Below are 24,249 nucleotides of genomic sequence, written 5' to 3' on the forward strand. Positions count from 1 at the left end.
GAAATTGTAAGAGCGTGTTATGGGTTGTAGATTGACAGTAGGAATAGAAAAGAGGAGACAGCTGGGATGCTTAGAACAGATCAGTAAGCATTGGCTGTGGGCTGGCTCTCCGGACAAAGAAGAGGGAAGTGGCAAAGATGACATTGAAGTGAGGCTTTCTTGATAGGCGAGGCTGAGGGAAGGTGACACCTGATTTAGCAAAGATGAATTGGACAGGGATGGAGAAAAGGGCTGGAGAGGGGAAGGGAAAGGAGTGTGGGGTGATCCCTTTCGAGGGTTTTACTGTAATATATAGTGAGAGATGATGATGGGCTTTATTTGGTTGTTGGTCATAAAAAAAGAAAGATAAAATATTAGATTTTAGTTTGAATGCTGGCTTTTATAGGATGGTGCCAAAATTCATTTTGGTGTTGTATTGTTTGGGTGTAGCTTTTCTTTTTATCAAGTTGTCAGAAGTATGCATACATATTTATGACAGAAGAATTGAAGTGGCTCTCAAGAATGTATCTTAACTGCATAATTTGCCATTTGACTGCAGACAAGTAACTTAGTTTCTTTTTTGTCTTTTCCACTAGGACTTGGAAGAACAAAGTCGGTTGATAGCTGCTTCCAGTAGACCAAACCAAGCCAGTAGTGAGGGGCAGTTTGTTGTCCTTAGCAGTAGCCAGTCAGAAGAGAGTGATTTGGGAGGAGGAGGAAAGAAGAGAGAATCAGAAGCATAAGCTTATACTTTTGGTAGATATTCCCCCTTGGAATTTGACAGTTTCTATGGTGAAATGGCAGAAGGTAACAACTATGTTGAAATATCAAGGAGGAGATTAAGCTTTATATTTGCTTATTTGTTGTAGCTACATTTTAAAAAAAAGATTGAACTTGATGACTTAGGTTTGCATTGATCTTTTTTCCCCCTTAAACATAATGTACTATGTATTAACATCTAAAGGAAACCTGCTCATCTCCCTGAAGCAGACTGCTGAGGAATTACATTTGCTCAAGAATTTTTTCCGTCAAATTGTGAACTTTTAATTCTTGCATTGTAATTGGCTGTGTCCGTAAGAAATCATTTATTCTTCAGGCTTAGACATTCATGGATATGCTTTTCTTTCATTAGGAACATTTTGCTGGTGATGAGGAAGCATTTAGCTGAATAAGTTTAAAGCCCTTTATACAGAGAATTCTACAAGTTTGCAAATATTTTAACAATATTAAATGTGCAATAGAACTTTTATAAAATAATTAGAACAGAGATTTTACAGTTAAGGTTTCAAATTGTGGCAGGTGGTACTGTTGATCTCAGGGTACTTTCTGGGATTGCTCACATTTCTCTAATGTACTGCACTTGATGCCAGTAGGAAAGAAGCTTAAGTGTCTTCAGTTCAAGATTGATAGAGCCCTTGGCATTTTATTATCACGTTCTTAGTTCTCAGGTTGGGACTTCAATTACTGCTGCAGAGCAGTAGTGATTAAAAATAAGATATTGGAATTTATTAAAAGATTTTTGTTCAATACATTTTAGATTAGGATTGACAAGTAAAGATATTGCTATGGAATGATACATTGTATTTTCTGCATTGTGTGAAATAGTTTTTATTGAAAGTCAAGTGACATTTCAAAAGAAGTTCTATAACAATTATGTTTCATGCTTAAAGTAAAAATTCCCAGAGTTTAGTTTAGAAAATGTAATCTTTTAAATTTCAGACTGATATATTCCCAGTATTTTCATAATGCCATGTTTTGATAAAGTACTGAATCACCACTTTATATCCACAAAGGCAAATAACTAATGTATGAGAATAGAATAATTTGCACTAATTATTGTAAATATGTCTACTCTTCAAATGAGTAAAAGGTCCAATTTTGTGAAAGATTGAAAATGAAGTGAATGCCTAGTAGAGTATAGGAGAAGTTGACCAAGGAAGGATTTAACCTGGTGCCAAGGTTAAAATAACATTTCTCTACTGCCTATTGTCTATGTTAAACCTTAATTTTTTTTCTGTAATCACTTTTAACACTGCTAATAGAAATTATGTTTTCATGTGTTTCACATGAAAAAGTATATATATACAAAGTTAATATAGTGGGTAAAATACTTTACATAGTCACACATTTACAAATTTTTCAAGAGGTTAGCCACTAAGACTTTAATAATTTTACAAGGGAAAAAGCCTTTTTTTTTCTTTGATATAGTTTTTTCTTCTTAGTTCTGCATTAGAAATGGCATCTGTTTTAGGTCTCAAAATATAACTCGGCTGTTTCACACTGTATATGTACATTGTTTTCTGTAGGAATAGGATAATGATATATAGGATCATGATATTCCTTCTATCCATGTGCCAAATGGGTGTAATGTTTATTTACTGATGCTTTATGTTACCAAAACATACAGTAAAAAAGTAGACATTTATGAAATACTTTTGATAAAAAGTTTGTTTTGTGCTTACCAAAGGGAATGCTTTCACAATAGTGTATCAGTTCTTTTGTTTTGTTAAAGTTGGAATTTATTCTGTTGCCAGCATTTAAGTAGTCATGGCAAGTCCTGTTTTTAAGACCTTTTGGAGACTGGAGCTTTCTGTTCCATTAAGTCTTTTGTTTATACTACAAATTGTCACCTCACTTAGTTCAGATGAAATCTGTTACTCTACAAGGAAGGTGTTCATCATTAGGAGGCAGCTTTACTAAGCTGGTGCTTTGCATGGTAGCAAGTGCTGCCCTTTATCAGCACCCTGGGTCATAGTGTAGGCTAGAGTTAAGGCACTGGCAGACTTAGGGATGCTGGACAGACCTGTAGTTCGTTTTAAGTCATGTTCACAGGAATTTCTACAATAATAAACCCATCATCTCCATAGGTCAGATCGAAGTGCATTCCAATGCTAAATAGAAGTTATGAGTGGGTTTAACAATTTTAGATGATTCAGCTTTTGTTCCATTACTGTTGAACTATATGAACTATTCCATTACTGCAGAGATTTAAGTATCTGTTTTAATAAGCTCTTTTTGTTATTTAAAGGCTGCCCATGGGTTTCTGCCTAGTGGTAAAGCTGATTGTTACCCTCCTTTGAAATCCCTTCTAGTTCTGAGATGCTTTGAGGGTAACTGGATTCGATTTTGGGATATCTTTTCTCACATTCAGACTTAGACTTAATGGTGTTAGAAATCAACAAAACTCCTTTTTAAAAAGAAAAGATATTAAGCCTGCCTACTTCTACAATGCATTCTGTTACCTATTTGAACAGTATGTTTGTAACTATGGCAATGAAGTCAGTAGATAGGAAACCAGTTATTCCTTCTACCTTTAAAAATTTTGAGAACTTGCCAACAAGGGACTAAAGCTATTATCTTGAACAGAGTCCCTAAAGCTAGTCTAGTTTTTGCCACATCTGCAATGATTATTGTTTAATTTCAAAAGAATCCTCAGACTCTACAATCTAGGGGTGGTAAATGTGTTTCCACTATACTTGGGAAAAGGTCAGTAGGATGTGCATCCTAGGGAAGATAAAATCGTATATGGTAAAGGCATCTGAGTTAATTTTGCATTATATCTAGGAACCATATTATTTAAAATTTGAATCCTATTAATGCTGAGAGATCCTAAGAGCTAGTATATTGTAAAACCTGCCACCTGAATAAAATGAAAAAAAAGTTTTTTTTTGAGACAGAGTCTTGCTCTGTTGCCCAGGCTGGAGTGCAGTGGTGTGATCTTGGGTCACTGCAAACTCCGCCTCCCAGGTTCGCGCCATTCTCCTGCCTCAGCCTCCCGAGTAGCTGGGACCACAGGGGCCCACCACCGCGCCCGGCTAATTTTTTGTATTTTTAGTAGAGACGGGGTTTCACCGTGTTAGCCAGGATGTTCTCGATCTCCTGACCTCGTGATCCGCCCGCCTCGGCCTCCCAAAGTGCTGGGATTACAGGCGTGAGCCACCGTGCCTGGCCCTAAAATGAAATTATTAATGTTAGTTCTGAAACAACCTCTTAGCATTCAGATTGTATTTTAAATACTTAAACACACCAATTGTAGAAAGCAACCCTTTATTTTTAGCAAGTTTGGTTTACTCTTCTCCCATGAGATTTTGTCTTTCTACATTAACTAGTAATACATAAAGATTTGAAACTGGAACTATATTATACTTTTTAACCAATCTCTGTGGCTTCACTCATGAAATTTACTTCAGTTAATATGAGACTGGGGGTTAAGTTGTAACTAATATGCAAAATTGCTTTGTATATTTGGTGATTTTGTAATGTAAGTGAATTGATTCTTATTTCACTGATACTATTAATCATGCAGTGTACAATTTAAAATCATGCAATGTTTCACTTTAGAATTGGATTTGAAGAACTCGACTTTATGTGATCATGGTATTGGTATACATGTGGGGTGGAGAACTTATTTTTTCATTTCGTCACAATAGGTATATACTGACAAGGCTTCAGGAAAAAAGTTGTTAGAAGATTTTTTAATGTATAATAAAGTCCATGATTTTTGTACAGTGTTTTTTAATGAAATATTTGATACTCTGAACTTTATTTCTCAAAGTAATTTCAGATGTTTGTAAAACAATGGACTTCTTAAGCTCTTATGACATTATAAATTATACAGCTAGCCCAACTATAATTCCACAGCAGCTAAAATGAAAAAGTCACTTTATTGGGAAAAGTTTGTTATAGAAGCAAACTAATTGATCACTGGTGACTGTTTTTCTTTTAGCAAAGGAAAAAGACTTCATTAATTGACGTATGCTTGCTACTGTTTGGTCCTACTTACAGAAATTCCTCTAATTTACAGGGGCAGGTTATTGTGCATACCACAGTATAGCTTGGATCTGTAATTTCAATACTAATGCATATTCATTCCATGTGCTCTTTATAGTTTCTTATGTCAATTAGTTACTTTCTTCTGGGATTTAGTGTTTTGTCTTGGATTTTATAGAAATGTATATACACTTTTAGAAGGTACAGGGAATAGATGAAATTAACTTTAGAATTATATAATTTATCTGATCTAAGTGCATGTATAGCCTAAATATATTTCTATATTGAAAGATATAATCTACCACTCACTTATCAGTTTGATTTAAAAAATAACTATTCATGTCAGCTATATAAATTTTTTAATGTAAAAAACTATAAAAATAATTTAAAGTCTGTGCTTACTGAAATAAATAGTCTATATGGCCATTAATCCCTACACTAGAAAAAAAATCATATAGCTTCAGTTTCCCTAGAATGGACTATCTAATTCTTTTAAAAAGTACCAAGACTAAACATGTAAACATCAAGGCCATAGCTGACTGGGCTGTAGTGAAAATGGACGATATCATTCTACCTGTTTTCCCTGTTGATATGGCTTCTAAATGTGACACAAGTATGGTTGAATGAATGTCTTTTTCAGTTACTTTCCTCACTTTCCACACATAGAAATGTATACTTACAGGCCTGGCACACTGGCTCATGCCTGTAATCCCAGCACTTTGGGAGGCCAAGGCAGGCAGATCACTTAAGGTCAGGAGTTCGAGACAGCCTGACCAACATGGTGAAACCCCATCTCATCTCTACTAAAAATACAGAAATTAGCTGGGTGTGGTGGCACACTCTTGTGATTCCAGCTACTCTGGAGGCTGAGACATGAGAATCTCTGGAACCCAGGAGGCAGAGGTTGCAGTGAGCTGAGATTGTACCACCACACTCCAGCCTGGGTGACAGGGCGAGACTCCATCTCAGAAAAAGGAACCTATACTTACATGCAGTTTGAAATATATAGAAATAAAAATTTAACGTAACTGCCATCAGTGAGCCTCTTCATGTCCATTATCAGGCTAGGTTCAATACAGAAACCATAAGCCATCATTCATTTGAAAACACTTGTAATTCCAATTCCAGTGATCACATTAACCGGTAAATGGTCAGCCATAGCCAGGGTTTTGTGGAAAGAAGGGACACACATTTCTCATTAATATTGAAATTTCAATTGAGGGTTCTATTTCAATTAAATGAATTACCCTACCGCTGTACTTGACTCTACAAAGAAACAGTAATAGACACTAAGCTGGTATTGGGACTTTCCCACAAGAACAGCAAACTCCTGAGTCATGTACTGGGGTAAGTATATATTCAGTCCAATCACTGAAATGTACAGTAGGCCCCTTATCCCTGGTTTCCCTTTGTGTGGTTTCAGTTACCTGCGGCCCAAAACTATTAAAAGGAGGCTGGGCACGGTGGCTCATGCCTGTAATCCCAGCATTTTGGGAGGCCAAGGCGGGTGGATCACCTGAGGTCAGGAGTTCAAGACCAGCCTGGCCAACATGATGAAACCCCATTTCTACTAAAAATACAAAAATTAGCCAGGCATGGTGGTGTACACCTGTAATCCCAGCTACTCGGGAGGCTGAGGCACAAGAATCGCTTGAACCTGGGAGGCAGAGGTTGCAGTGAGCTGAGATCATGCCACCGCAGTCCAGTCTGGGTGACAGGACAAGACTCCATCTCAAAAAAAAAAAAAAAGTATTAAGATGAAAATCTCAGAAATACATAATTTATGGGTTTTAAATTGCACACCATTCTGAGTAACATGATGAAGTCTCTCACCATCCTGCCTTGTCCCACCTGGGACCTGAGTCATCCCTCTGTCCAGTGTATCCACACTGTAGGGCATGCATGTACAGTTGTATGTTGCTTAACAACTGGCTTAAAGATGTGGATACCTACTGAGAGATGTGTTGTTAGGTGATTTTGTCATTGTGCAAACATAGAATCACTTATACAAACCTAGATGGGATGGTATACTACACACTAGGCCATGTGTTATATAGCCTGTTGCTCCCGGGCTACAAGCCTGTACAGCATGTTACTGTACTGAATAGGCAATTATATAGTAAATATATATTTAAACATAGAAAAGGTACAGTAAAAATAAGCATTATAATCTTATGGGACCACCATTACATATGTAGTCCAATGATGACTGAAACATTGTATGATACGTAACTGTAGGAAAAAATACAGTATGTTTAGGGTTCTGTAGTAACCCCGGTTTCAGGCTTCCACTGAGGGTCTTGGAACGTATCCTCTGAAGATAAGGGAGACTACTGTATTATATATACTTCTCTATAAAAAAGATAACTGCAGTGAGTTATCTTGACTTGTCAGAAGTGGCATCTATTCTTTTGAGCACATAGACATTGGATTTATACACTTAATTAAAACTGGTGTATTTCAGTTAATTGAAATTTTTACTATTTGGGTTTTTTTTTTAACTGCCTAGAGAATGCTAGTCATTTATATGTTGAGAGGCTATGTTCAAAGCTACTTTAAAAAAATTTTTTTTTCTTTTAGAGATGGGGTCTTGCTCCGGTCACCTAGGCTGGAGTGCAGTGGCGTGATCACAGCTCACTGCAGCCTTGACCTCCCAAGGTGAAGCAATCCTCCTGCCTCAGCCTCCCAAGCAGAGCTACTTTTTAAAGGACTTAGACTGCATTGAGATTTTAGTTGGTGGGTAAAGCAAAAAATATGAATCATACATAAGTGAAATTTTAAGGAATACAGCTGCAAAATTATACCTTTTCCATTAGAATGGTTTGATTACCAGGTTCCTGTAAAAATTCCTTGTCCATAAAGGTCGTATTCTTTGTAAAGGACATATGCTTTTAGACGATTGGGTAATGGAAGAAATGACATGAAGACAGGGCAGCGCAAATGTAACCGTCCCATGCATTTCCGGATCTTTAGGCGGCACAAATGTTTTAGGGAGCGAGGGTTTGCTAAAAAGAAAAGGCACATTATCCAAAGAGAAAAAGAACTTTTTTTTTAGTATCTTAGGGTTTTGTTAGCAAACGTATTTGATAGCATTTCATTTGCTGTTACTAAATGGCAAAGTCAATAGGGAAACAGTTTTTCAGTTCTTATTGCAATCCTTGTTGTAGATAATGGTTCCAGAGCCATGTCAAGTTAGAATCCAAAGACTGGCATCAATCATGGATCTGGCCTGTGAGATCTGAAGTTCTTAAATCTGCATGTGGCCAGGCGGGGTGGCTCATGCCTGTAATCCCAGCACTCTGGGAGGCCGAGGCAGGTGGATCATTTGAAGCCAGGAGTTCGAGACCAGCCTGGCCAACATGGTGAAACCCCGTCTCTATTAAAACTAGAAAAATTAGCTGGGCGTGGTGACTGCATGCCTGTAATCTCAGCTACTCGTGAGACTGAGGCAGGAGAATCGCTTGAACCCAGGAGGCAGAGGTTGCAGTGAGCTGTGATTGCACCACTGCACTCCAGCCTGGTTGACACAGTGAGACTCTGTCTCAAAAAAAAAAAAAAAATCTGTGTGTTTTAGCCCCCTCAGGGACAGGGTAGAAACTGAAGATTACCACCCAAAGGGAAATAACGTGAAATAAATTATTAATTTGTCTTACGTGCTACTTTGAAAGAATTTGCTTTGAAGAAGGTCATTTTGATACCCTCTACAGACATGGCTCTTAGCTTTTTCTCATCCTTGTTTTTATTGCCATATAATATTAGCTTTTCATTCCGGTGTCCATGGTGGTGTTTCCATGATTTAGGTGGATTGGGATGAAAGTATTACCTATCTATATAATAAGTAGTTACCTAACAGATTTTATCTCCTCGGAAAAGGTAATAAATACAAATTAAGTGTAGTTAGTAACATTTTTTAAGATAGGAATAGTATTTTTCTGGTTTAAGTCAAGCTTTTAACTAGAAGAGAAGGGTGTTCTAATTCTAAAACAACCAAATAAGAATACAATTAGTATTTTTGTAAAAAGTCATTCTATGAGAAGGATACTTACTTAAGATAAAATGTATTTCTGACCAGATCCCCTGTTTTTGGAGCACAGCTTTCAACTTTGAACAGATCCGAACTTGATCAACATAATCAAGCATCACTCGAACAACCTTTCCAGAGAGATGTTGCAGCCATGACAAAGTTATTACTTCACAGAACTGAGGGAAACAAAATCAGAATTAGGAAAGTAAATGAAAAACACAAAGTATCTATGGTTTAGCATAGTAGTCAAAGGAGATGTGGTGTGATGAAAGCCAAGAGAGAAAAATGTCTCAAAAATGGGAAGGGATGGTAGTGGTCAACTGTACTTATTCTGATTCTTTTTTTCATCAGAAATAAGATCAAAATAAATCATTTAATCAGTTGCTTCGTTTATGAAACTTCCTCACACTGCTAGGCAGAGTTAAATCACTTTTACCTCTGTACTGTTTTTGTTCCTGTTGTATCTTTCTACTATTGTGTTTATTTTATCATAATTATTTTATCATATAATTATTATACTAGGATCTCTTCAACCAAGCCTCTGGAGAGAGTGGATGTAATCTATTTATTGCCATAGTTCCAGGGCCACAAATAATGACTGTAAGGGAATACAGCCAATACTGTGGACTTACCTTAGTATCTTTGATAACTGTAGATGTCCAGCCTTCAACAGTATAGGAAGGATGGACTTTGTCTCCATGTGGGCAATCAAAACATCGCTCTGTGTCATACCCATAGTTCAGCAGCATCCTGAGCATGACTTCATCTTTCAGAGTGTATTGCAGTGCTGATGGGAAATGTAAAGGGTTAACTCTGCAGAAGTAATTGACATTGGCCCCATGCCTTAGCAGCAGACTGATCAGCTCATAGTTGCCCATCCTGAGGGCTATCTGGAGGCAGTTAACCGGGTCTTGATTAGGCAGAGCTCCAGCACTCAGAAGCAGCTTGACTGAAGAGAGGTCACTGTTTGATACAGCAAAATACAAAGCTGACTTCCTGTGGTCATCATAGTGTTTGTTAATTCTCTGATCCAGCATGAAGTTCACATCAAATCCAGCCTGGATGAGGAGTTCCAGGCACTGAGGATGTGCTCCTGCTGCTGCACAGTGAACTGGACTGATCCCACTCTGCTTAATGGCAGCAAGATCCGTAACTGGAATCAGTATCTTTAGAGCTCTGAGAAAGAATTTCAAAATGCATTTCAACATTGTTTTTAAGATGTAGCACTAACTTGTTTATTATTGTTTTATAGCAATACTAGATAGTATCAATATTCAGGGGGCATTTAGAACCCACAACCAAAAAAAAAGCATAATTCCTTCATCCAGAAGCTCAGATACCAAGTAAAATTGAATGGAATTACCGTCTAAGCTATAAAATTCAGAATTAGCTCAGAGACCTGAGGCTTCCCATATTGTCCAAGTACCTGAGAAAAAAGTTTTATATCTCTTCGGTGGCTTCAGAGGATGCCTGGTTAAACAGCCATTTCTAGTTCTTCCTAGTTGGTCAAGAGTTTTTCTTTCTTTTTTTTTTTTTTTTGAGACGGAGTTTCCTCTTGTTGCCCAAGCTGGAGTGCAGTGGCGCGATCTTGGCTCACTGCAACCTCCGCCTCCTGGGTTCAAGCAATTCTCCTAAGAGTTTCTCATCTTTAAAAGGTATGTTTAGGGCTGGGGGTGGTGGCTCAAGCCTGTAATCCCAGCACTTTGGGAGGCCGAGGAGGGCAGATCACGAGGTTAAGAGATTGAGACCATCCTGGCCAACATGGTGAAACCCCATCTCTACTAAAAATACAAAAATTAGCTGGTGTGGTGGTGCCCACCTGTAGTCCCAGCTACTCAGGAGGCTGAGGCAGGAGAATTGCTTGAACCCGGGAGGCGGAGGTTGCGGTCAGCCGAGATCATGCCACTGCACTCCAGCCTGGCTGCAGGAGTTCAGTCAGCGTGGTGGGAAATATTATTAAAATTATAGAAAGAAGCACACCTTCTTGGAAGGCCAGGAGGTTTTGCAAAAGCTTCAGGAAAGGATTTGGCTGAAGGCAGCTGAATTCTCTCAGAGTAGGTTACAAGGAAGTGTAAGGGAATTGATCTAGATAAGTTAGTTTACTTAGGCCTCAGAACTGGCCTTTAATCATCCACATGTAGCACTGCTCTGGCGGCGGGGGTTGTGGGGGGAACCGTGTTAATTACTCACAAGATGTGCTGACTCAAAGCCTTTGTCATTAAATCTGTACTAAATAAATGCCTGAAGCACCAGCTTGTCAGGGCCATGGCTGCTACAACTCTTTCTTTGAGCAGCCTGGTCCCCTAGCCCACTCTTTCACTGAATACCTATGTCTAAGTACTTTCATCTGTCACTTGGCCCGGGTCTATGGTTCAGACCCAGCACCTGGCGACAGAGGGAGACAGCATCTCAAAACAAAACAAAAAAAACCAGTATGTTTAGGTTGTGGGATCAGTGATTAAAGATTATAAAGTTCCTAGAAGCAGCACAAAATAAAAGGTAGCTATTACTATTTTTATTATTTATAATAATGTAATTGCACTTAACAGTAAGTGGCCCCTGTCAGCTGCCACATGGATGGGCAGGTGGCCTGAATTCTTAGGGATGTTGGCATCAGCTCCGTACTCCAGCAAGAGAGCCACAGCATCTGGATTTCCTCCACTTGCGGCTTCAAGTAAGATGGAAGAAGAATCAGAGGCCTGACCATGAGCATTAGCTCCTAAAAGGAGAAAGACTCTTGTTAATGCAAAAATTATTTTCCACTGTATTTCTTGAGCAATCTTAAAAATATATCCCCGTCACCAAAAAGCAATTAGTGAGCACGCACTCTAGCAAAGCACCAAGAATCAAAGTAACAGAATATATACCTCCTGCTCTCAAGTAACTTATAAACTAGTTGGGGAAGAAAAAAATGGCAGTTTCTAAATTATAAGTAGGTTAGTTTTTGAAGTAATTTGATGTCCATTTGTTTGGAACTTGAAAATTCCAGTAGAAATACTGTTATAAAAGTTGCTTTTATTTCTAGACCAGCCTATAAAAGCCCACTTAACTCATAACACACATATAGGATGGTACTAACAAATCTATCAAACTATAATAATACCATGCCATCTAATGATACTGTTTTGGTGGAAAAGGGCATTTGTTCTGTTTTAGCTTGTTCGTAGGGGACCATAGTAGGAGACACTGTAACTGTTTTTAATTGAGGTTAGGAACTGCCAATAGCCAAAGAGGTAAGTTGTTGTAGTTATTAGTACAGAGTATCCCTTATCCAAAATGCTCGGGACCAGAAGTGTTTCATATTTCAGGGTTTTTAAAAAATATATTTGCACTACACTTACAAGTTGCATTATACTTACAAGTCCCAAATCCAGAAATCCGAAATTTGAAATGCTCCAGTAGGAATTTCTTTTGAGCATCATGTTGATGTTCAAAAAGTTTCAGATTTTGGATTTCAGATTTTCAGATTAAGAATGCTTAACTTACACCCTGTATGTTAAGTGTTATGTGAGCGATGTGAATAATAAGAGTACAGGTACAGGCAAAAGGTCTTCTAGAAGATCTAGGGCTGGGGTTGTAAGGGGAGCTGGGAGGTGAAGGAAGGAGAAAAGAGTTTGGGTCAGTTGTGGAAGTGTTCCCAGTAAAATGGGCTCTGAAGAAAGAGTAGCATTTGAATGGACAAAAGTTACGGAGAGCCTTCTGAAGCTCATATAAAAAAGATGTAGTGACTTTAATTTAACACAGACTCCATAAGAGTCATCAGGGTCCAGTGGCTGCCCAAGAACCCCATTCCAAGAATGCCTTAGAAATCCAATAAGCCTCTGTTTATTGAGTGCCCACTATGTGCTGGTTCCATTGTGTGTATAATAATTTTTAAACTTTGTAACAACCCCCAGCAGTAGGTGCTTAACATACTCATTTTAAAGATGAAAAAACTCATTGAGTTTCAGTGACTTCCCCAAAGATGCACACCTAGTAAGCAAGGTAGTCAGGATTCATATACAGTTATTCTAGACCCAGGGCTTATATCTATGATGCCATGTTGCCACTCTAGCAATGCAGAGTGATAATGTGATTTGGAATCAGACAGATGTACCTTGAAATACTGGCTCTGTGATTTACCATCTGTGTCACTTGGTGCAAATTACTTTGTAAGGAGTCACTTAAAGGAAATGCTTACTCACTGAGGTCAACTGATACTGGTTTCTTTGCAGGGTAAAGGATTTAACATCTGTTGCTTCTTTCTCTGTATTTTAATCAATGATCTATACAAAAGGTTACTCTTTCCTCATAGATGAAAGATTCCAATGTTTATTTTTGTTATTCCAGCTAATGACTTTAGACATTTCTTATATTGATCATTTAAAACATCTTACTTAAAATGTCTTATGGCCATTGATTAGAAACTAGCCTCCCCTATATGACAGGAAAGATTTAGATAATGTCTAAAAAGCACAAGGTTGTTTTTAAATATAGGAGTCTCTGCCATCTAGAATACTGGAGACCAGGACTGTGTATTGTTAAAGAACAAAATAATACTTCTAGACAGGGAGGAGAATCAAGATAATTCTATTATTGAGACTTTTAAAAATCTTGGTAAAAATTTGCTTTTTTGAAAAAAAGCTTTAGATTGATCCTACCTTGCTTAATCTAACAGTGTCATCAATGAGCTCTCCTCAAAGACAGTAAAGGCCAAAGTTCTCTGAGCCAAGGGTCCCTGCTAGTTAAGCCAGGATTCAAAATGACCACAGCTACAGAGCTGGGGATAGGGGAGGGGGCAGGTTTGAAGGGAAGTCCTGCAGCTGGTACCATGGCTGACCCTCACTTTCCTCAAGTATAAAATTAGGATAATACCTACCTCACAGAGTTTTTAAAGGGTTACGAGGCAACATGGGTAGTTTAATGCTTTTGCTTAGACAGTACCCAATAAGTTTAAGTTGCTTTCCCCTTCTCTTGGAGTTTTGGTTATTACTAGAGTGAAAAACTGGGACCCAAAGAGAAGAAATCAGGAATAATTTCTTAACATCTAAAGCCATTTGGTAACAGATTAAACTGCCTCATGATTTGGACTTAGGCAGAGGTAATGTGCAGAGTATGTTGCAGGGTGTTTGATTTTATGATTCTAGAAAAGGACAACACCACAAAAAAGTTAAAAAACCATCATCTTCTTAGCACAGTGAGGGAATGTTAAGTAAACGTAACCTGCATCCTAGTAACTTTAGGGAAATTATGTCAGACCTAATAAAAAATTCAGTCTTTATGTTAGGCTTGTCAGTAATCACTATTAACCCATAATTTTTATCAAACATTTATATTAGGCTTAAATAAAATGTTAACTTTTATTATTTTGAAGCTCTCCATTAAGAGGAGAACCCCTGGATCATGTTACCCTTTGTTAGTGTGCTGACCAAACAGAAGATCTTGCCTTTCCGCAGTAACATTTCCATGATTTCAGTGTGTCCACTTTGGGCAGCAAGAGCAAGAGGAGTGAATCCATACGTGCTCTGTGGGTCAGGGTGTGCCCCAGAAACCAGCATAAGCTTCACCATGTCCTCTCTGCCCAGTTTGGCTGCTTCGTGGAGAGCTGTCCTCTCGTTGGCACAACGCAGATTGACATCTGCTCCATAGTTGATCAGCAAGGCAGCCATGTCATAGCAGTCACGCAGCACAGCTGGGAAATGAGAAGTGTGGTGGGCATGTTCAACCGGAAGTTAAGCCCAAAGTAGCATATCTGCAAGTATCCCTCAGGCTTTCTTAAGGAGTTCTTCCCACCCACTCCCAGACCCGAACATTCTGTGTTTAGGAAACAGATTGTAAAGTAAGGCATGTGTCAAATAATACTTACTGAGAATATTTTACATCAATGGACTATGTTTTTCTGTAAGCCATGAGTAATTATTCATTGCTTATGTGGTTGAAACACAAATGTAAACTTTTCACTTATCTTTATTCTTCAAGAAAATGGGAACTTAATTATTCAGTACAGTCCTGGAAATGTTTGTAGCTGCTTTAAAATAAGAAAAAAACAAACAAAAGACAGCCCAGACTCTGAAACATGCCAAAAATTAAACAAAAACAAAAACAGAATCTACCCCAGAAAATGAATGACTAAAACACAATTTAAATATGCATATCTGGTGGGAGCGGTTGAGGCCATAGAAAATGATAGTTTTGGCCTATCATTTCTGCATTACCACACTTTGGCAACACACCAAAGTATGTTGTATAGAAAGCCCCTTAAGTTTCTGTAAGGAAATGTAAAGAAAATGATTTTGTAGTTAAAAAAAAATAATAAAAGGCTTGGGAACACTGTGTATGTGTATGTGTGTGTGTGTGTGTGTGTGTATGTATGTAAATACATATATTTAGGGTCTCATTCTGTCATCCAGGCTGAAGTGCAGTGGTACGATCATAGCTCCCTGCAGCCTTGAACTCCTGGGCTCAGTCAATCCTCCTGCCTTAGCCTCCCAAGAAGCTGGGTGCACAGGCATATGCCACCATGCCTGGCTAATTTCTTTAAAAATTTCTGTAGAGATGCAGTCTTGGTATGTTGCCCAGGCTGGTCTTAAACCCCTGGGTTCAAGTGATCTTCCTGCCTCAGCCTCCCAAAGGCTGGGATTACCGGCGTGAGCCACTAATCTCAGCCAGCACTGTATATTCTATCACCCTCTTCAAGATTCACTTTGTACATTGGTATATTGAAGTCTCTGAGGAATCTTGCAATGCATTTGCTTAACTTTTTAACCTGGCATTTTCCATGACCTATCAATGGGGACATGCTGTTTAGGTGCCACAGAAATGGAATCATTTGACCTACCAGATAGGCTGAAGTGAAGAGAGGAAAACTAGCTCTACAGTTGTTACAACAGGCTTCACAGCCTCACGGTTTTTACATATGTGATTTTTCTATGCACAAGACAAGTACTATCTTATAGACAAGGAAACAGGTTTAGAGAGGTTAGATCTGACCCAGAGTTCTTTTCACTATACAGTGCTAGGGTGCTTTATGGTTTATGCGTGCTTTCTCAGAGAAGGCTTTTCTGCTCAGTGTTTTCTCTATAAAATGCAAAGCGTTAGCATCTTGGGACAAACCATGAAGGGACCCCAAATCCTAATTTTTGGCAGTACTCTGTTGGTCTCTCTTTAATTTTCAGTGTTTTTTTTTTTTTTTGAGACAGAGTATTGCTCTGTCACCCAGGCTGGAGTGCAGTGGCGCAATCTTGGCTCACTGCAACCTCGTCTCTCCCTGGTTCAAGCGATTCTCCTGCCTCAGCCTCCCGAGTAGCTGGGATTACAGGTGCCTGCCACCATGCTCTGCTAATTTTTGTATTTTTAGTAGAGACAGGGTTTCACCATGTTGGTCAGGCTGGTCTCAAACTCCTGATCTCAGGTGACCGGCTGGCCTCGGCCCCCCAAAGTGCTGGGATTACAGGTGTGAGCTACCGTGCACAGCCTAATTTTCAGCTTTTATTTTGATAAAAGTTATACATGTACAGAACTTAAAGAGCCAATTACTGTGAAGTCCATCACTCTTTCCCTACTATCTTTTTCCTTCTCCAGAGGGATCCTTTAGCTGATTCTTTGCTCTTCATGCCCGTGTCTCTAAGTAACCTGCTTGTATTGATACTTGTTGATTTTTGGTTTTGGTATAATTTAATGACTTCTTACCATAGAAAACGAGGATTTAACTTTTTTTCCTCCTGTCCCCACCACATGTGCACATTTCTTGTCCCACCATCCTAATATTTTTGTAGCATAATTTTTGTTAAATATTTAATATTTACCTTCATGTATGTCATTCAAAGGTAGGCCATATTTACACTTCCTTTTATGCACATCTTTTTGTTTTCCCTGGAGTTAATACTTGTCTTATGTTTCATTTGCTTAGTTTCCAATTTATCATTAATTCCACCCCAAACTCTCTAAACTGTCTACATCTCCCTTCAAGATGTCATTCCTAGTCCACCATGGTCTTGAAGAAGCCTCTACCTGGGGCCTCCTGACCCGTTCCAATCTGCACCTCAGTGCCTGGTCATGTTTGGTCATCCTAAGATCGTTATTCCCCTCATCTTAGGGATCTCATTTGCCTCCCACCTGGCTTGGATCTTCTGTTTTCTGGATGCCAAGCTTTTGTTTTTCTGCTTTACTCCGATGTTGGTGGAACATTTGCTCCGTTAGCTTCCTAACAGCAGGGAACAAGAAAGTTTTTGAGATTTCCTATGTCTGAAAATATCTTTTATGTCTTTAATCTACTGTCAGATTTGAGAATTGGAGCAAATATAGAATTTTAAGTTGGAAGTATTTTTTCCTCAGAATCTGTAAAACTATTATTCACCACCAATTACTTCAAGCTTCTAGTTACCATTGAGATGTCTGAAACCATTCTGATTTTTCATCTTTTGTATATTATGTATTCCTTTTTTTCTCTCAGGAAGTCTGTGGAAACTTCTTTCCACAGTGACTTGTGAGTCTTCCCTAGTGACTTGTCTTTTTTTTTTTTAGCTTTTTATGATTTTTTATTATAATTTAAAAGAGGCTATGTAAGTAGAAAAGTTTAATTCCACCTCTGAGATGATCTTTAACATTTTCACATGTATCCTTGAATTATTTATTTCTACATGTTACATTTTAAAGAACTTTTTGTTACACAAAATTCTCTAATAATTGGCTTTTCTGCATTTATAGTGTGAACTCACATTTAGAGAAGAATACTTAGACCCCCAAGATCCTAAAACATCTAACTTTATCCATCTCGCTATTCAATCACTAATTATTGGCATCAAATGTGTATGAGGAGCCTTGCTAGCTGCTGAGGTGCTGAATCAGTATGAATTCTGCTAATAACCATTTATAATTTGCCACAGAAAGTTCTCTCATTGCTCTAAGACTAGAAACAAAGTGCCGAGGGTATTGGGTCTTTTACGGTTCATTGAGCTGGCACTTAGTGTGGCCCTTTATTCTGGAAACACTTGTCCTTCATTTTAGGAAATCATTTTCTTGACTTATTGCATTGGCCATATACCACCTCCATCTTGTCTGTTCTCTCATTCCTCTTATTCACATGTTGCTACTCTTGGATCATCCAACTAATTTTCACTTCTTTCCTATTTTCCATTTCTTATTTTCTTCTTCTGGAAGCTTTCCTGAACTCCATCTTCCAGCATTGTTTTGGTTTTTAAAATATCTGCTCATATTTTTAATTTTCAAGAATATTTTGTTTTCTAATTTTGCTAACATCTTGTTCTTATTAAAATGGTTTCTCTGAGGAAGTTAATGACAATTTCCCTTTAAATTTTAGTTTTCCTAAATAATCTTAAAGTTGCTTAACTCTGTTTGTTGAAGATTTTCCTCAGATAGCCTTTGGCTATTTGCTCATAATTAAAAGTTGGAGACTAAAAAGCTGGTTGGAAATTTTAAGCAGAGAGTGGGGCTTGTGGACTGTAGGTTTAACAATAGGTTGATATGTTTGGGCCACTTATTGGGAAAGCCCCAATGTCACTATCTTTAGCTCTTTCTTCTTGGGCTGGTCAGATTCTTCCAGAGAACCCCCGGCAGCCTGGAGGGTAAGGGCCTGGCTGCCAGCCTTCTAGGAGGAGGGCTGGGCAGTCTCAATTATGTTTGCTTAATTCCTCCAGTGTTTTCAATCTAGTACTCCACCCTCACCTAAAATTCCGTGGTCCAGAGACTCTCTGTTTAAGCTAGGCAGAGAATAAACCTCCAGGATTCTGCTGGGGTTGGGCAGGAATGATCTAGAGATCTGACTATCTGCTTCTTAATAGTTTTCAACCAACTCGTCTGTTTCAGCTGCCTGCCCTTCACCCCTGCTCCATGAGGTAATTCTGCTCCCCTCTGATTTTTTGTATCAGAATTAACTGGCTTGATGAAGGTACCATGCGAAATGAGCTGCTCTTAATTGGGCAGAGGTTTTGCATCAGGCCACCTCACAGGCCAGCCTATGGAAAGCTTCTGGAGGGTCGGTACCCATGTCTGGTCAGTTGGGAACAGAGTGACAGTGCTGCGACTATGCACAAAAAGCTGCCTTTGAAACCTGGGGGCATGAAGGAGACTCAGTGCCACAGACTCTTTTTCAGAAACAAGGTATTCATTTACCTGTAAGAAGAGGAGAATTGCCTTCGAAATTCTTAGCATTTGGATTGCAGCCATTGAGAAGAAGAAAAGTGGCATTTTCTAAGAGGCAACTGCTGACAGCCAAAAAAAGTGGCGTTTCACCATTGTGAGTGGTTTGCTCCCACAGACTGGGGTCTGAAGCTGAAATAAATTCATCATACCACACAAATTAAGATATAGAAATGAATGTTAAATTTATCTCTCAGAAGCATCAAGAAGAATCAAAGGGAATTTACCGCTTAGGGTTATTTCCAAAATTTTCCTATTTAATTGCACTGCAGCCTTATGCAGAGGAATCCGGCCTATCTCATCTGCTTCACCAAATGCGGAATGGTACTTGGTTAAGTGTGACAATGCATCTTCCTTACCTATTAACGAGTCAAATGAGAACAGATTCACATTTGGCACACTTACAAGGAGGCCCATATTGCTTCCTGAATTCTACCACCAAAGTTAATGCATAAGACAACAGAATTCTAGCACCACCTTTTATGAAAGACAAATGGCATATGACAGACAGTAAGGCCGGTCATGTAGCGTTCCACACCTGGGCATGTGAACACCCCCAGCGTCTTGTTACTTACGAAAAAACAGCTCTGTCTAGGAAGGAACCCAGGAGCTCTTTGCTTCATTGAGCTGAAGTATTTTCTCGCAGAAGAGCCTACATCAGACTCTTGACAATCAGCTGTGGACCCCTGTAGTGTTCAGCTCAATGAAGCAAAGAGCTCCTGCTTCTAGGCTTCCTGAGCTTCGAGGGGAAATGCTGCCAGCCGTCACCATCATATCTTTCCTTTTTTTTTTTTTTGTGAGACGGAGTCTCACTCTGTTGCCCAGACTGGAGTGCAGTGGCGCAATCTCGGTTTACTGCAACCTCCATCTCCTGGGTTCAAGCAATTCTCCTACCCCACCCTCCCGAGTAGCTGGGATTACAGGCGCCCGCCACCATGCCCGGCTAATTTTTACATTTTTAGTAGAGACAGGGGGTTTCACCATGTTGGCCAGGCTGGTCTCGAACTCCTGACCTCAGGCGATCCACCCGCCTTGGCCTCCCAAAGTACTGGGATTACAGGCGTGAGCCACTGCATCCAGCCAATGTCACCATCACATCTTACCACAAGTTAAAGGGGATAGAAGAGGAGTACTTAACTTTCTCTATTGTTTCAACTATCTTCTTATAGTCAGCGCTCAAAAAGGAATGGAAACTGCAAAGAAAAAAATACATATGTAATTCCAAAACTGAGGAGAAAAAACTGTTATCTGATATAAATCAAAAGGAAAGGGTAATGGTAGCAGTAGTTAATCCGGGATGAACATTCATAGGAGGCAATGACTGAGGCGTAATAGAAATACTTCTATTTGTAAAATGTAATGTGGCCCTTAACAAAATTCTAGGGAAGCTCCCTAACTCTGTCTTCCGCATTAGCCTGTTAGCTTCTTTAGGGCAAGGACTATGTGAGCCTGGATTGCAGTAGGCCCTTAATCAGCATTGGCTGAACTGAATCAAGCCTGCCTATGACTGAAATGTCACACTATCTCATGGTGAAATTTGATGGCCATTATAGAATGTCAACGATTCTAGCAGAAACTATTTTAAAAAATAGTAAATAAAAATGGTGTATTAAAAAATATTCACAGTCAGAATGTGTGCTCAGAAACACTATTAGCAGTTAAGTAATGTTTTTATTATTTAAGGCTTTAAATCTCAATTTATGAAACTTATTTTAAAACCTAGCAAATAAGGATTGTCACCTTCCATTCTTTTTTTTTTTTTTTTTTTTGAGATGGAGTCTGTCTCTGTCGCCCAGACTGGAGTGCAGTGGTGCGATCTCAGCTCACTGCAGAGTAGCTGGGACTACAGGTGCCCACCATCACGGCCGGCTAATTTTTTGTATTTTTAGTAGAGATGGGGTTTTACTGTGTTAGCCAGGATGATCTCGATCTCCTGACCTCGTGATCTGCTCGCCTCGGCCTCCCAAAGTGCTGGGATTACAGGTGTGAGCCACCACACCCAGCCACCTTCCACTCTTTATAATTATTTAACGAACCCAGGTTGAGGAGAATAAATTCCCTCGGACACTCTGTCCTGTTTACAATTTGGTCAATTACATTATCTTAAACATTTAAACCTGCATTCATAGATTTAGTATTGTGTTAGTTTTCTATAGCTGCTGTAAGAAGTAACCACACACTTAGTGGCTTAAAACAACAATAATAAAACAAATTTATTATCTTACAGTTTAGTAGTTCAGAAATCCAAAACAGTCCTCACTGGACTGAAATCAAGATATCAGCAGGGCTCTGTTCCTTCTGGAGGCTCTTGGGGAGACTCTATCTCTGCCTTTTCTAGCTTCTAGAAGCCACCCACATTTCTTGGCTGGTGGACTCTCTGCCTCCATCTTCAAAGCCAGCAATGTTGGGCTTAGTCCTTTTAACACTGCCATCTCCCAAGTTGTCTCTCCTGGCTCCCCCTTTTTCACACTTAAAGATCCTGTGTTACACTGGGACCACCTGGGTAATCCAGAATACACCCCCTATCTAAAAGTCAGCTGATTAGCAGCCATAATTCCATGTGTAGCCTTACTTCTCCTTTGCCATGTAAGGTTTCAGAAATTAGGACATCTTTGGATGGGACCATTACTCCACATGTCACAAGTATGTTCTAGTTTTCTAATTCCTTCAAGTACCTGACTAAATCAGCAAGCCTGCCTAAGTATCATACACTTCCTGCAAATCTAATCAAGTAAATGCATAACCACAGTCAATTTCAGTTTCTCTGAAACATTTCAATACTCTCCTTAGCCCAACTCTCTTATACCTTTCAACCTAAAATTATAAGTTCAAAGTCAGTTACTCAATTATGCAATTTAAGGTTTTAATCATAAGGTTAATATAACAGATAATCTAATAAGGCTAATTTCTTTACAAAACTTTAAATATTTAAAGATTATTTTAAAAACTAATCCTAAATTGAACACAAAAGTATAGGAATAGTGTGTGGCTAAGAGCACAGACTTTAGAATCAGACTGCCTGGCTCTTCACTTACTAGTTCTGTGACCTTGGGTAAGCCACTTAACTTTTCTGTGCCTCACTTTCCTCCTCTCTAAAGTAGGGATAATAATAGGACCTACCTCATAGAGAGGTAATGAGAATTAGAATTTAAAAGTTAGTATTTATGAAGTGCTTAAAATAACATGACACATAGTGATCACTCCATGGTTTGTTACATTTTAAAAATACTATATAGGTTTGATGTACTTCATTGTCTCTATTTAGTTATGAAATCTCTTGGGGTTAAAAGACATTTTTCTAGTTTTACATCCAGCAGGATGTAAATAGAGATTACCATCCCAAGTAAACTGGGTTATCACCCCTGAAAAAATGATGGTTACTGCCTCAGGAGACCAAGGTTGCTGATTGGCCAGCGAGCATGTGAGCAGGTGTGCTTGACTGCAGACTGCCCATATCCAGGACGATTCTTCTTACACCCCACACAGGGTCCCACTGGTCCTTTTTCAGTGTTGTCCAACAAAACTCTGAATCTACACTTTCAGAAGCCTTGTTCAAGTTTATGTAATTCCTCCTTTTGGTTTGAGTAGATCAAAGACTGAACCCCATCCCCACCTACCCTACTAAGGTTGAAGATAACTAACTTTCTATGTGTCCCGGTTGGATTTATGCATTTCTTCAATTCCCAAAGACAAGATGTATTAGTTTTTCTCTAGCCCTTCATATCCTCCTTTCTTTCTTCTGATTTCCAGTCTGTATCACCTCACCCAGATTTGCTGCTAACCTCCTTCAGGTATTTTTATTGCCTAATTAAATTCTGAATTATTTCCAGATTATTCCTGTCTAGTTAGGCATAATATCTTACAGATATTTAATTGACAGCTCCTTGGATTCTGACCCTCCTGTTTTTGTAACAACACTAGAGTTAAGCTAATGACAAGTGTCAGCTGTTGAATACAACACTTAATACTATATTGCCAATGAGAAAACCATTACCTCTCATCCTTAGGTGCATGTTGTGCTGTTCCTGGCTTATAAATATCCTGCAAACTCTGTTGAATGATGAGCTGGGTGTCAAAGTCTTCATCTATGTCTTCATCGCTGGTGTAATTATCCATGTGAAACGTGGACAGGGTTACTTTAAAGTCAGAGTGAATTAAAAGTATTTTTCCAGTTGTGAAGAGATCAACTGCTTAAAATTACAAATGAAATTCAGAAATCTAGAAAATTGGTAGGATTAACAAATGAAAAATATACAAAATTTAGGAAACAAAATATTCACTAAAAAATTTCTATAAACTTAAAAAAGCTTTGTGGACTGCCACAGATTCAACAAAAATTAGAAGTTTCCATGAGTAGCCATTGACTTAAAGCTTATTCAGGAAAAACCACCTTTCAAATAAGACTTCGGTTAGTGCCACTCTAACACTGACAACACTCTGATCTGTTCAACTTGGCTGTGAGTCTTTCACAGTGATTGTAGCACTCATCCAAAATAATATCTTTCCTACACACAGTGTGATGCTGAAAATAATATTTTACTTAATATACATTAAAAATAAACATGTTATAGGAACAAATGTATTCTCATAATTACAACATGGATACAGCAGTAGTAAAAACAAATGTATCTTACTAGGCAATATCTAAATGGTTTTAAAAGAAAAATGTCAGTTTTAGCATAGAATACATTTGGTCACATTTCAAAGACTTTTTACCTTTTGTTTTATCCTCTAGGACAGCACTGAAGTTTTCACTGTTAAGGACTAACACATGTAAGCCTCAGAATTGTCATTTATATTTAGGCTCTCCTCTCCCCTGTAGTGACCATTCCATTAATAGCTTTACTATAAATACTTCATCATAAGACAGTCTGGCACATTCTCCTTGTTTTTTACATGTGGTTTAGCTCTTTTTGGAAACATGATCTCTTTTCTTCAATGCTACATTCATCAAATTTTAAGGATTAAATATTTTATTCCTGGAATAAAATGCTTTTGCAGGGGGTTGGCCATGCAAAGAGAATTCATGCACATAGCCACTGCAAACCACAATCAATTTTTCATTTAAGAGAACCCAAACATTTTGCTCTGACCCAATTATCCAAAGTGACTGTCCCAATGTACTAGATTCACTAGGTAGCTGTGACTACATTTTCCTTGGGTTACAGAACTGTGGCCTTCAGTGTCCTTGGAATCCTAAGGGAAGAATTCACTCTACACAAGATAAAATTTTGACCAAAATTCTGTTTTGTTGAAATATTTTTAAATTGTTAATATACACTAAAAAAAGCAAAGGGACCACTTGACATTTCAAATTAAATATGAAGCAAATGCCAAGA

The 24,249-nt window shown here is 38.6% G+C and overlaps 2 protein-coding genes across 3 annotated transcripts in view; one reads left to right on the top strand and one right to left on the bottom strand.

The window, feature by feature from the left end:
- Positions 1 to 4,485, top strand: part of APPL1 (adaptor protein, phosphotyrosine interacting with PH domain and leucine zipper 1) — a 45,389-nt gene extending 40,904 nt beyond the window's left edge. For both annotated transcript variants that reach the window (XM_003818708.6, XM_014344253.4), the window contains one exon: positions 576 to 4,485. In XM_003818708.6, the coding sequence (XP_003818756.1) occupies positions 576 to 722 (147 nt within the window). In that variant the 3' untranslated portion in view covers positions 723 to 4,485. The remainder of the gene's footprint in view (positions 1 to 575) is intronic.
- On the bottom strand, positions 4,182 to 23,302 carry ASB14 (ankyrin repeat and SOCS box containing 14). Its single transcript, XM_055110973.2, has 10 exons — positions 22,905 to 23,302; positions 20,049 to 20,103; position 19,810; positions 19,138 to 19,269; positions 18,884 to 19,042; positions 14,199 to 14,444; positions 11,321 to 11,492; positions 9,406 to 9,949; positions 8,796 to 8,949; positions 4,182 to 7,754 (listed from the first exon to the last, which is right to left on the bottom strand). The coding sequence occupies exons 1-10, from the start codon at positions 23,024 to 23,026 to the stop codon at positions 7,576 to 7,578; spliced, it is 1,764 nt and encodes a 587-aa protein (XP_054966948.1). The 5' UTR covers positions 23,027 to 23,302; the 3' UTR covers positions 4,182 to 7,575.
- Positions 23,303 to 24,249: the final 947 nt, after the last annotated feature.

The sequence above is a fragment of the Pan paniscus genome, chromosome 2 (genome assembly GCF_029289425.2).
Source record: "Pan paniscus chromosome 2, NHGRI_mPanPan1-v2.0_pri, whole genome shotgun sequence".
In the NCBI taxonomy this organism is placed as follows: Eukaryota; Metazoa; Chordata; class Mammalia; order Primates; family Hominidae; genus Pan; species Pan paniscus.